The sequence below is a fragment of the Apteryx rowi genome, unplaced genomic scaffold (assembly GCF_003343035.1).
Source record: "Apteryx rowi isolate R43461 unplaced genomic scaffold, aptRow1 scaffold_229, whole genome shotgun sequence".
NCBI classification, from domain to species: Eukaryota; Metazoa; Chordata; class Aves; order Apterygiformes; family Apterygidae; genus Apteryx; species Apteryx rowi.
Window position 1 is genome coordinate 652,912 of NW_020448630.1, and position 14,267 is coordinate 667,178.

General features: G+C 40.2%; 1 protein-coding gene across 1 annotated transcript in view; it reads left to right on the forward strand.

Annotated features, from left to right (window-relative positions):
* The window catches only part of LAMA4 (laminin subunit alpha 4), a 108,191-nt gene that overhangs the window by 43,407 nt on the left and 50,517 nt on the right, over nt 1-14,267 (forward strand). The window contains exons 5-9 of the mRNA XM_026065560.1: nt 2,649-2,863; nt 7,806-7,901; nt 9,254-9,405; nt 9,594-9,704; nt 13,091-13,202. Of these exons, the coding sequence (XP_025921345.1) occupies nt 2,649-2,863; nt 7,806-7,901; nt 9,254-9,405; nt 9,594-9,704; nt 13,091-13,202 (686 nt within the window). The remainder of the gene's footprint in view (nt 1-2,648; nt 2,864-7,805; nt 7,902-9,253; nt 9,406-9,593; nt 9,705-13,090; nt 13,203-14,267) is intronic.

A 14,267-nucleotide genomic window follows, 5' to 3' on the forward strand; every position in this document is an offset into this window, starting at 1 on the left:
TTTGTTTTAGACAGCTACTCCAGATGATGAGATATGGCTAATGAAAGTGAGTCAGATGATCATACAAAACAGCACTTAATTCCAGGCCCAGAAATATATCTGTGAAGATGTGAGCACTGTCCACTACACTTCTGGCAAGTGAACAGAATGGTATCTTTCAGAAAAGAAAAAAAAATCACCTTGTTCTTATGAGAGAACATATACTGTGGGCATGAAGGGAATAGTATACAGTCTTTGGTAGACAGTGATTGAAAACTACACCTGATTAGAGGTAAGCAAAACACAGTTATCACCTCAGCACTGTTCAGTGGCCTCTGTGACATGAATTGGTGGCCAAAACAGATGGACAATCGTTTGGAAAACATCTAACTACAGAAAATTTTTTAAAAGGATGAAAGATTTTGAAAGCTCAAAATAAATCAAATGGTTAGACAGATCTTTTTTTTAATCATGGAGTATTTCTTTTCTTTTTCAAACTTCATAAAGGTACTGAAATTTTGAAATTTGGAAAAATATGACTATCTCATATAGGCTTTAGAATATTAGAAAATTATAGTAAGCCTTTTGGAGCATTTCCATCAGTGGCTGCCCTAACTCCCATGTAAATGGGGAGTGACTCCACCAAAATCAGTTAAATCACATTCTTCATGCTCACTGTTGTATTCACATTTTTCAAAGGATGCACAGAACTCCAGATCATACTTTTATTCTTTACATCTGGGTCAAATGATAAGATCTGCAGCAAAGATTCAGACAGTGTTGCAAAGAGACAACTAGAGTCTTTGTCATTGACAAAGGCAATAACTGAGGCAGCCAAGTGGTTTATATTAAGATGCTTAAAATTTTATACATGCTTTTACTGTGGGGGTTCTAGCCTGGAACATGAACAAAGCAATGTTGAGGAAATTACTTTCTTTATTAAAAAAACCTTCAGCAAACATAGGAAGAGATCAAAACTGGAAGCTCTTATAAGATCTCCTACATTTTTATCGTTCAGATATAGCAGAACCTGGATTTGACTATGTTCACATTTTAAGAGACACCAGACCCCAGCTCAAGTCACTAGCCAGAAACTTGGGAAAATTAAACTAAACTGCCTGAGAGCTCACCCTCCCCACCCACAAACAGCAGCACAAACAGCATCTCAAAACAGGTGTTCATGGATGAGAGAAAAGCAAAGGACAACAGGGAGATAAAATAGAATAAAATACAATGACTACTCCTTACTAAACTATTGCCACAATTATTTAATCCACTGATTTCTTCATTAAGCTAGGCCAGCTAGCAGCCTCTATCCCCAAGGAATAATTCTTCATTCCCAGTTTGTGGGTATGAGTCCCCAAGCTCTGCAGCGCAAGGTGCCGGATGGCAAGTCCCCTCTTCACCCCTCGGTGACACCACCAGTGGCACAGGCTGCCCTCCATCCTGCCAGCTAACCCCGCTGGTTGGCTCACTGCTGCTCTGGCTGCCAGCTCCTCCAGTGATGCTCTTGGTTGAGGACATGCTCCCATGAGCTGCTCCTTACCTGCTCCTGTGCCAGCTCTGCTCGCCACTCTGGCTATGTCTGTCCTCTGCCAGCTGCTGTGGCTAACCACTGCAGTGCTGCCAGCAACTGCCGTTCATCAGCTATTTCTGCTCTTTTGCAAAAGTACCTGTAGCATGTAGGATTAAGTCCACTCCTTGCTATCAGCAGGGACTCCTATAACAGAGTGCCTGTCCTTTCTTTCCAAACAATGATACCAAATCTATTCACTATTGTCTTAGCTTAGGGTCACCATCTGCCCAGGAACATTAGGTACAGTTGGTTTGTCTAGACTTTCAAAAATCACTGCAGTTTTAACATTTCTTCCATACTATTATGCAGCAAGTTTTCAACAGAAATGCTTCCCAAAAGTGATAAAACATGAAAAGCAAAACAGGCTCATTTCAGGCTTTCCCTGTGGTGCTTGCCTTTCCTACCAGAAACCAATAGAAGAATCCTCCCCTTCTGGCTTTGTGGCTGCTCTTAGCCTTTTGGCCTCAGCCAACAGGCTATCATAGACCATATCTGAAAAATAGTGGAGATGTAAAAGGGAGGTTGTTTCAGTGTCTGTTTTGTTTTGCAAAAAACAGAAACTATCCCATGTCTCATCACAGAAATATTTATATAGATCTCTTCTGGTCAGAACTTTGTTATGTGCATTATAATGAAAATGGAGCCTGAACTTACTCTGAGTTTCCGAATCATGAAATGCAGTCTCTTTCTCCCATTTCCTATATAACACAATATAGTTGGTGAGATCCAAAGCTGATAGAGACCAAAATAAACACTAGAATTGCAGGGAGCCTCTCCACCAAGGTCATTCTGTCATGCAGTTTAAAACAATGGGGAACAAATCATTTCATCACTAAAGATACAAATAAAAAAATACCGACTGATGTGATTGAGATACCAGGAGTGTTCAAGAAGGGAAAAATAAATAACTATACAGAATGAGACTAGTTCACAAAACAGCCTCTGCAGGATTACAGTTCCTGATTTGTCCTCTGTCCCTTAGTAGTTGCAGATTGCCATCAATTCATGATGACATAAATAAAGCCAGAGAAAAAATAGTAGCACAGATGGGAATGTCATTGTTAGTCACCTCTGGGCTTGCTTTTCCTTCCAGGTGTGCTCCTGGTTACTATGGAAACCCCTTGCTAATTGGAAGCACTTGTAAAAAATGTGACTGCAGCAGCAACTCAGACCCAAACCTGATTTTTGAAGACTGCGACGAAGTGACTGGCCAGTGCCGCAACTGCCTGCGCAACACCACTGGGTTCAAGTGTGAACGATGTGCTCCAGGTTACTATGGAGATGCCAGATTCGCTAAAAACTGTACAGGTATTGCCTATAGTTTGGTAATTTGGTTTGAGCACAGTAGAACTCAGCACATCACAGTATATGCACTACTTAGTAGAGATGATAAGATCAACCATCAGGAGGACTCCTGCAGCACTGGGAATTACAGCGCGCTCCCAACCGCCTCCCTGGCGGGATCATTTAGATGCCTGTTCAGCCGAATCATTTCCTGGCACTTTTTCGCTCTTTCCATTGCCTGTGAGGAAGTCTCCAACCCCAAACTCCAACATCTCAATCAAACACCTAGGCAGGATGAATGTAGGCCTGTATCTTGTTTTAAATGAGGACTCCAAACTTTCTTTGGGGCAGAGACTTCACCTTTGTATTTGTTGGTACCCCACGCTGTAGAACACATCCACCCAAACTGATGGCACTTGAGGATCTGAAGGAATTTTTTAGGGGAACAGTTCTGATCGGATCCTAGCTCAGTTTTTCCTCGTTTTCAGCTGATAATATGTTGTGTATTCTCCATGCAGCTGGGTCATCTTTTTTGTTACCGTATTTCCACTTCTGCAATGACTGGAGTCCCAGTGGTTGGTAAGATGCTACCCAGAGGACAGTTACCTATACAGACCAACATAGAGGGGTCACAAAGATCTACATCCTCAAAGACACTTATTCTTCTAATTTACAAGGTGTTAGATCCAAAAAGAACTTAAACCTTGTGCCCTTTGTCATTGCTTTGGCTTCTGGAAGCAGAGATTTCACCTTCTTTCAAAGCACCGAGGAATAGCCACAGCTAAAGGCAGAATGCAGGTGCTCAGACCTCCAGGCTTCCTCCCAGCCGCTTTGCTGGGGGTCCTTCCCTTAGGGACCAGATCACAAAATGGAGGAGATGGCTCACTCCTAGCTCTCAGCATGGCTTGAGGGTAAGATAGAGCCAAAGCAGGCACCCAGCCTGGAGATTGCAAGTGCTGGAGTCTTAAGGTGTTGGGCCTTAAGGTGTATGTCTTGACCAAACATACTTTCTTCTTGTGACTCACTGTGTAATGGGATTTTGTTTTCTACTAATTTCTTAYAAGGTGCTAGGAGTGTTTGGGGACCTGTAGGATGGAGGTTCTGGGGATGCTTTGGACTCAAGTGTCTTTTGTGCTGCTGCCTTATGCAGTGGACTGGATATGATGGTGCTAATGGTCCCTTCCAGTTTTATTTTCCTATACTGTGACAGCTAGAAGTCAAGTGTCTGTCTCTGAGATGTAATTCAAACTGCTAAGTCATGTGCCTAAATTCCATTTATGCTGAAATGGGAGAGCTGTTGCCTACAGACAGCAATCCCAAATGCCAGTGCACTGTGCCTAGGCATGCAGACCAGCCAAAAAGTCAAAGGCTGTAGGGACTAGTGTGCCCCAAACTCAGCTCTTGCATGGTTTTGGGCCCCAACACAGGCCTGCAATTCAACATCTCTGTGATATTAAGGTTTCAAAACAAGTCTTGTTCATGCAACTCACTGCCTTACTCGTTTTACTGGAGATGATTTAATTGCAGTTCTCCCATAAAGAATAACAGGATCTAGTTTCTGGATCCTGAATGCCATCAGGCAAGAGATATGCACCCAGCACTTTAACTCAGCCACAGCAATGGTGCTCTGGCCATGTGCAATAGTGGAACTTCAAACAGCTAAGAGTAGTTTTGCCAGAAGTCTGAGGATTATAGAGCATTTTAAGTGTCTAAACGAACTACACAAGATGCATATTTGGAAAGCATTTCTGAATGTAGGGTATCTAAACTTAAGTCACACTTTCATCACCTCAGTATAGTTTTGGTTTATGCCATTAAGGAGTTGCAGGAATTAGAGGAAGAAAGCTTAGGTATTATTTATATTTCTGAGGTAGAGTTTAAGTGGGATTTCACAGTACACCAGACTTCTCTATAAAGGTTTTTCATGCAGACTATAAATCAGCTTGGTAATTCTCTTCATTAGCAGATTTTCTTGTAGTATTTGATCTTTGCTAAATATAAAAAGTACCTGAGAAATTGAGTATGTTATGAAAGGTGCATCTTTTCTTTCTTTAGGAGTGAATTTGATCCTGTTGTTGACTCTAGTAAATCCTGATTTTGATATGTTATGTTTCAGAGTTACACAGTTCTAATTTCCTCTTCACTTCTGCTAAAATTCAAAATATGGATATTTCATAAATGGTAGCTGCACACAGCCTGAACAGAAACGCTGCATAAAAATGTACATGCTTGGTCTATCTACCACATAGAATGTTTATTTAAACACAAAATTGCCTGCACCAATCAGAATATCCATGATATCCAAAACATTCTAGTACTTAACAAGGCTAGCTTATACTTCGGCATTTTGGAACAATTGGAAACTCTAATTTAGAAAAATATTGATTCTGAAATAAGACAAATATCTTCTTTAAAATGTAAAAATACAAAAAAGAAAATAGCGTAAGAAACTGAGGGTTTGTGTACATGAGTTTCATAAAGCACCTCACAGGGTATAGACAACAAAAAATTTTAAGAGAGTGAAATGAACTCTATCCAGCTAAGATAATCTTTTCTTCTTTCAAGCAAAAGAGAAAATCTGTGCAGAGGTGGATAGTAGTTTTCAGCCTCTTTTCAATAAATCCCTTAACCATGTGTCCAAAACCACACTTCAAAGCTTTTTACAAATGTCCCTCAGAAATAAAGGTAAATTTAGAAGATGTCTTCAAGAGTAAACCAGAATATCACTGAAGGTCTGAATTGTCCATTAAAAATACGGTACCTTCTAAAAAATTAGATGAAAAATTATCAGGACTGCTTTTGAAATGAATTTATTATAAGCATTTTTGTGACAAAGTAACACTTACCCTGTTTAATAAGAAAATGCAGTTTGGTTTTCTTGAACACTAACCTAATCCAAATTTTAATCTTATTCCTGTAATCTTGCCAATGGTTTTTGAAATAGCCTGGATCCTGTGATGTAGGTAAAGGCAGATCTCTGCTTTCAACTGAGACTTTTATTTCTTAACAAAAGAAATAATAAACTAAAACACTGTAGATCCAGGAGTTGGGAGACACCCAGGTCATACAGGTTGTGGAGAGGTCAAAATATCTGTTACCCATAAAAGTCATACCCAAATTCTGTTTTCACACTAATACAAAAACTGAGTAATTCTACTGGCACTGGTTCAGTTATACAAAATTATTCCAATGTTAGTGCATCATGGTTACTTTGAAGCTGTATTACACATTTTCCCTAAAAATTCCTTGAATGTGCAATGTGTAATGTAAATATAGGGATAATTCATAGAAAAGAATGAATGGGCTACAATAAAATGGCAGTGAACAATTTTGTTACATGAGATTCTGATGAAACCATGAATCACAAGAGCAAAATGAATTCCAGATAAATCTCTGATGTTCTTATGTGCTGCTTGAGTTTTTGTTATTCCATCAAAGTGTTCCTGGAATATTTTAATCTTTAAATAATATATCTTAAAAGGCCAATTAAAACTTTAAAGAGACACTTCAGATTAGAAATTATACTTTTTTAAAAGCCACTTGTGCTGGCAATAAAAATGTAGCTTATTCAAGTTAAAACAATGTAAAACCTTGTTTATTCTTCACTGTAAGTGGCAGGAGATATTTACTTTTTGATATGCTCAAGCTGATGATGGAATTGGAGCCCACTATCAATCCTTGATAAGTTGGAAAGCTTATTTAGTGGCAGCCTGATGTGGCATTGAAAAATTCCATAGGCCTGTGCAGAGATATATAACTAATAACTAACTTTAGTTGTACTGTTTTCCTTAGCCCATCACCTAAACATCACTTTCTCTAGACAGTAATGCACAATGACCCAGCTGGACAACTCTGGTCTCTCTGCTTCTGCTTTTGACCAGCTGGGAAGCCTAGAAGAATCACAGAATCACAGAACGGTTGAGGTTGGAATAGACCTCTGGAGATCATTTAGTCCAACCCCCCTGCTCCAGCAAGGTCACCTAGAGCATGTTGCACAGGATTGCGTCCAGATGGTTTTTGAATATCTCCAAGGAAGGAGACTCCACAACCTCTCTGGGCAACCTGTTCCAGGGCTCTGTCACCCTCACAGTAAAGAAGCTTCTCCTTATGTTCAGATGGAACTTTCTGTATTTCTGTTTGTGCCCATTGCCTCTCATTCTGTCACTGGGCACCACTGAAAAGAGTCTGACCCCATCCTCTTTACACCCTCCCTTCAGATACTTATACCCCTCAGTCTTCTCTTCTCCAGGCTGAACAGTCCCAGCTCTCTCAGCCTCTGCTCATATAAGAAATGCTCCAGTCCCTTCATCATCTTAGTAGCCCTTCACTGGACTCTCTCCAGTAGCTCCATGTCTCTCTTGTATTGGGAAGCCCAGCACTGGACACAGCACTCCAACTGTGGCTTCACCAGGGCTGAGTAGAGGGGAAGGATCACCTCCCTCGACCTGCTGGCAACGCTCTTCCTAATGCAGCCCAGGATACCATTGGCCTTCTTGGCCACAAGGGCACATTGCTGGCTCATGGTCAACCTGTTGTCCACCAGCACTCCCAGGTCCTTCTCTGCAGAGCTGCTTTCCAGCAGGTCAGCTTCCAGCCTGTACTGGTGCATGGGGTTATTCCTCCCTAGGTGCAAGACTCTGCACTTCCCTTTATTGAATTTCATGAGTTCCTCTCTGCCCATCTCTCCAGCCTGTCAAYGTCCCTCTGAATAGCAACAGCAGAAGTCACTTCAGCACATACTGTTTCCCATCTCATATTTATTTGGTCTAATCTGCCTCTAAGCTCTTCAGTTCAAAGAATACCTTTTTCTATGCACATAAGGAAAAATCAGGCTCAGAAGCCCCTGACTTTGGTGTGAGCATATTGGCACAATCCTACATGTAATCATTTCGTAAGTGTTGGTGGGGAAAGGTTCATTGTACATTTTGAAGATTACTGTTTTAAAAATCCTTTCTTTTTCCTACAGAATGTAACTGTGGAGGAAAAATGTGTGACAGCCAAACGGGAGAATGTCTAGCAGATAGTCCTGAAGTTTCTACTGGCACAGACTGCCCAACCATCAGTAAGAATATTATCAAGAGAACCTCAAAAATGAATATCGCTCTTTTATTTAGATGCCTACAAATATGACCTTAAGAGCTCAATTCTTGTGTGGACTCAGCACTTGAAGCTTGTTCCTGCAGGGCACTTATACATGTGAACATGTGCAATGCCTCACTGACTGTGTATTTAAAATTGTGTTTGCTTGCTTGAATGAGTACATTAAGACATTCCACTTTGTATTAGGGACTGAACACTTAGGTATAAACTGTGGAGCATTAGGTACACAAAGGCACTCCTCTAGACTTGGAGGCTCAGTGCCTGCAAAAAAATATTCTGGCCCTAAAAGTTGCCAGCCACAACATTATCTGGGCTATCTTGCATGTCGGTTCTGCTCTTCTACTTGCATGCACACCTCAGTATAAATTGTCACTGCTGCCAATCTGACATAYATAAATCAATCAGTTGCTTTTCCACTATCATCTCCCCTATATTAACTATGGGAAGCCTGGGGAGTTTCCAATAGCACTATGTTGTAACTATGTGTAAACATGGATTTTTTTTTAAATGCTAGTATAATTATGTCTGTGGTATAATGCATACCATGTAGCATGGGTTTCTAAACCAGTTCCCAAGAAACAACCATGGCAGTGAAGAGGGGTCATGTGCCCAGGGGCACAAACAAAGGAAAACATTTGGGAGCTGCTGCAATAAAGAATACAGGCTATGCAACACTAAGCAAAAGTTTATGTAGGAATCTGCATTTCATGTTCATCTAAGACTCTTTGTATTTAGYAGTGGCACAAATGTCACTAAAAATTAGATGGTAGTACAAGCATTCAGTAGGTACAGGGATATAGTTCTATGAAAGCATAATCTAAACATGTTATGATTGTGCTTTTAAAAGTTGGCTCCCAAACTGAATAGCTAGCCAAGAGTCTGGCTGCTGTACATCCTGACTTCTCATACCACCAAATTTTTAATACACAGTTTCGGGTTGTAACAAAATTAACTTGTTTTTTGACCCCAATCTGCTGTTTTGGGGGCCACAAACATACAGAGCCTTTAGGGAATAGCCAGGAAATGCCTCATATCTCTCTCCCTACTAATTATGAAGCTGCCTCGACAGGCTCTTAGACTAGTCCCATCTGGTGCTTTTCAGCTGGAAGCATCATGACTGTACTGGGGGACCTGGCAAGTGGACAGATGAAAGTGAAAGAAAAACGGGTATCCATCAATATCCATCAATAACAAAGAGAGGGAACCCCATGGGGCAAGAGCAGGATAGAGCGAATTTAAGAAGGAAAAGAATATTTGCTGTTTAACTGACACAAATGCTAAAAGAAAAGTGTCACTCTTTTATCTTCTTATCAGGCTGTGATAAATGTATTTGGGATTTGACTGATGACATCCGATTAGCAGTTCTGGCTATTGATGAAAGCAAATCGACTTTCCTGAGCATTTCTACAGGAGTTGCAGCTCACAAACGCTTGAATGACCTCAACCTCACTGCCACTCATCTCCAGGTACAAGCACTGGCGAATTTTTTTTTTTTAATGTAATTTTAATCTATGAATTGCCACTCCACTCACATATATTTCAGTCCCTGCCCAGGATTACTGAATTCTTGTGTCACTCGCACTATATTCATTAGAGAAAGAATTTGCTGTCAGTTTCACTGGTTTTGGTTTTGGGTTTTTTTTGCCCTACACAGGTCGCAATGTCCAAAAAAAAGAATCATTCCATACTTTGGACCATCCAGGTCGATGATGTTGCTGCGGAAATGAATGATCTCCTGACAGACGCAGAAGTACTCGACGAACAGGTTTGTGTATAGCCTTTTGACAGAGTACTGAGGGTTTCCGCTTTGTCATATTCACTTTATGGCATAAGAGGTTCGCCATGTAAGGGTGTGAGTGCCCCAAAAGATGCTTGGGAAAACTTTCTATTTTGTGTGGGAGGGGGGCTCACTGAGCTCTGAATTAAAACTGTAAATGATCTATCAGTCCCTTTCCCAGAAAGGGAAGGATGTAGAGCCAAAGTCCATTAAATGCAGTCAGAGGTTTGCCACTGATCACAATAAGCCTTCCCTCAGGATCTGCATTCCTACCTTACTCCCTACACCATACGTACATTTGATCTGAGATAGACATGCTGCATTTCAAATTCTGATTTCTAATTAAGTAAAGTAACCAAGATTAAAGTAATTCAGATTGATTTTGGGAATGTTTGCACTGTATCTATTTTACATGTATGCTCTCATAAAGTTTAAATTAACCCTGATTAGACACTTCAAAATATGTTACAAAACTGCCAGTTCAAATGGTTTTTCAGGTACCTACTGAGTTGGGAGCCTGATCAGCACTCAAGATATGTTTTAACACTATTATAATCATAAATGTTACATCCCACATTCAATTGCCAGGCTATAAAACTAAGGTTATCTGCTCTCAGTGTACATAACACTTTCACTGCACCCTAGAAGAATAGTGTAATGAAATATGTTAAGAGAAGAAATAAGGTTCAAAATTGCTGCTCCTCTATTTTAAACAGATATTATTAAACATCGTTCTATTGCTGAGACGTATTATGTGTATTAGTGAGATACATCAAGCTATATTAGTACCAGTCAGAGATAACTACAGTTTCACTAGGACTGGAGTATATTTCATGTTTATTGCAAAATGCCAGACCTTATATTCACTTACCAATTCCTTCGCAAGACAAATTAAAATTATACCTTAGACTAAAAACTCAAATACAGGGGCAAGGAGGGAAAAAAAAACAAAAACAAAGAGAAGAAAGGACTATATAGAGAGGTGGAAGAGAAAATCTGAGTTTTGGTGGGTTTAATCAACACTTACTTAATGGAAAGGCACTGCAGAATTACACATACTATATCTGGCTTCAAAAGAGAGGTTTGATTAAATCAGCTCCCCCCAGCCTGTACTCGTGAAAATCTGGCAGTGTTTACATGGCCTCTGGGTCCCACTATGTCATTTGTAGGTAGGATGGTTAAGGCATTAGGTTTTCTAGAGATATTTAGTGAATTTGGATAATAAAGTTTTTGTCATCTTCACTATTATGCTGTGTATGTTTTAGCTCATTCCATGGTTCGACCTTCCCTGAACCAATGAATTCAGCATTTCCTGTGGTCTTTTCTCCCTAGTTATTTATAAAGCTTGTTCCACAGGAATATCTATGATTGCTTGTAAGGCAGGAAAATAAAAGCCCCAGACTCTCACAGTGGAGGTAAGACCACAGTAATAACTTTGAATATACCCCTTTTTGCTCTTTTCAAGGTAATTTCATGGAAACTGGGTGCTGGAGCTTTGAATGGATTTTGCAGATTTATGCTGTTTCTTCCATTCAGAGCATTTCAAGTGCCCTTTGCCATGCCTGATGGTTCACTGGAGATTCTGATTTAAACCATGAAAACAGAATGAATGCACAGATTGTAAGCGATTCTTTCTAGTAAATGAGAATAATAAATGTGATCTGTAAATCCCCGAGTCTGCTTGGGATGGGCTTAGAGTAAAACAGCATTTAGCTCTATCCTGAAAATTTGTCAGAAATTTGGGGGAGCCAAACACCTTCCCTTCATAGGCTCTTTGCAAATTCCAGGTAAAGTCTCCAAACATCAGTGGGAATCTGAGGGTCAGTAAGAGCACTCCTCACTCACACTGTCATGTTTCCCATCAACCTCATGGTAATCACCAAACCTGTCTCGGTAATTCCCTGTGTGTTCAATAGTTAAAGAAGAATTTGGTAAGGAAAGAATGATATTTAAAGGCAAATGTGTGTAAAAACCAGCAACAAGTTGCTTAAAATAAGCAACAAATAACAATGACAAGCAACAAAGCAAACACAAGAAACTGCGATAGCAATAAAGGAATATGAACAGAAAATATATTGCTTGCCCTTCAAAGACTAAAAACCGGTAAGCAAACAGAAATAAAATTAAAGTCTTTCAACAAACTCCTATATTTATTTTATTCAGGTACAATTGTATTTCTGTCGCATTTGTATCCCCCAGTAAAGCCAGGCCCCTTCCCACCGTCTGGCGGGGCCAGGCAAGCTGCAGAGCACCTGGACCACGGATTTTCAGCTCTCTCATTGGTTTCAAGCGCCACCTGGTGCTTCTGCAATTTCAAACCACGTTTAAATGGGATATTTCTGGGTTACCGCAGCTGCTACAACAGCTACAGTCTGTGGCTAAAACACTGCTAAGAGCTACAGGGCTGAAAGATGAAAACAGATTTCTCAGCCAAGCGCAGGATTAAGCAAGCATTAAGTGAGTATGCCAACAATCAAATATCTTCAGGATTAATTGGTGTCAGGGCACCCCAAAATTCAAAACTGATTTTCCAGTGGGTATTTTCTCTGCTGCAACCCAAACAAGGACTTTGAATCAAACACTTTACCACTGGCAAGCATGTGATGCAGACATACGCACACACACTCACACACAACACAGGAAACATTGACAGCACAGCAGTCATCTTTTTTCCCTTTCCTAAGAAATGGAAGTGGAAATTACATATAAGGATTGCTGATGTCAATGGCCTTTTAGGAAACATGGTAACTATGACGTGGTAAATTTTCATCCCCTTACAGCCTCAACTGATGCCTCACCATACAACCTGTTTGGGGACCAAATAACCTTGTGTCCATATGAGGGAATTCAGCTTAGAGTACAGCCTCAGATGCAATATAGGATAAGAGTGCGGCTCAGCTCTTCTGAGCATTTTGGCTCCTCATGCTTTTTCTGAATTCTAAGAAGTTACAAGGGTGGGGACCTCACATGAGGGAGACACTGATCTAAAAATGGTTGTGAGCTTCACACTTTATTCTTCAGTCTATATGCTTACTCAGGAAATGCAATACCCAGCAAAATCAGTCAGCCCTGCTGAACGCCTAGGGGACTCAGCAGATGGGAGTTTTACAAGTGCACATAATTTATGGCAATTTGATTGCAGCAAATGATGGATAAATATGGGACAGATTTTAATCTCTCACTCTGCAATTCTGAAAATACCAACAAGACAGTCCTTCACTTCAAACACCTTTGTAAATAGTATTTTATATGATAAATGGACTTTCACATGCTCATCAGGAGAAAGCAAAATGTGTGTTTACACTGCTCATTCCCACACATGCATATGGATCTGAAAAGAAATCTAATCTCTACCTCACATGGTTTATTCATAGGGAAATAAGGCATCCAGCAAAGGCCTACTGGTACAGAAGGAAACCATAGCGACCAACAACCATGCTACTCAGCTTGTGCAACAGCTCAGTAATATGAGGGATAACATCCAAGGTAAATAGATTTCTTTATGGTTCAGCTCAATGTCAAGCATATATTAAAGAAACCTCCAGTGCAGAAATGTCATAGCACCTGGGCTCACTCACAAAGCAACCCGCACATTAGGTTTTTACAAACTGCAATGCCATGATGAAAAGTTGACACCATGGGCTGACATGGGCCCCAGAACAAGGGCTGCTCTTTCTTTTTTCTCTCTTCAAAAGAGAAAAAATAATAATAAATAGATTTACATGCAATACTTCAAGCTAATTCAGCTTGTAGCCTCTGATTATTTGACTAGCTGCTCAAGGAACTCACATTCACTTGTGTTTAAAAAAAAAAAAAAAAAGAGTTGGTATCAGATTGGGGCTGGATGCAGTCACAAACATGAGCATAGGATGGGACATGAGACTGCTCACTGTCTTCTTTGTCAGCAGATTGATGCAAGTGCACTTTTCCCATCCTGCTGATAATTAATGGAGGCTATATAAATAAGCTAGACAGACAAAAAAAATAAGAGGTTTCCCTTTTTGAACCCGTCACAGTCACTGTTAGCTCCGACTAACTCTGGTGATCCCACTGGTGAGTTTTATTTTAACCCCATTTTTTATCTTTTAGCAAATTGTTGCTGGGTAGGATTGTGCTGATTCATATAACTTCATCCAGATGCTTCTAAAAAGAGCAGGATACCAAGTGGTAATTAATTCAGTGAACATACTGCTTCCCCATCACTGCTGGTGGCAGCTTTCTCCCCAAGTTATTTATTGCCTCATCTGACTAGAATTTCCATTTGAGTTTAGGTCTAGTCACATCTAGAGAGCATTAGAGATTAGCTGTTGTCCTCTCATCCTTTTTTTTTTTTTTTGAAATACAGAAGTATTGTAAACTGCAGCATTGTAAACTGCGCGGCTAGTGCAGGCTGTCATAAATAGTTATAGTGTTGCTGTTTCACAGTAGGAAGGGCAAACAACACACTGAAGATCTCCCCAAATTAAGAAACGAATGAAACCAAGGGCTCCTTCATGATAAAATGCTGTGACAACAGCATAAAATGCTGTGTCATCTGTTGCCTCAGTGTCC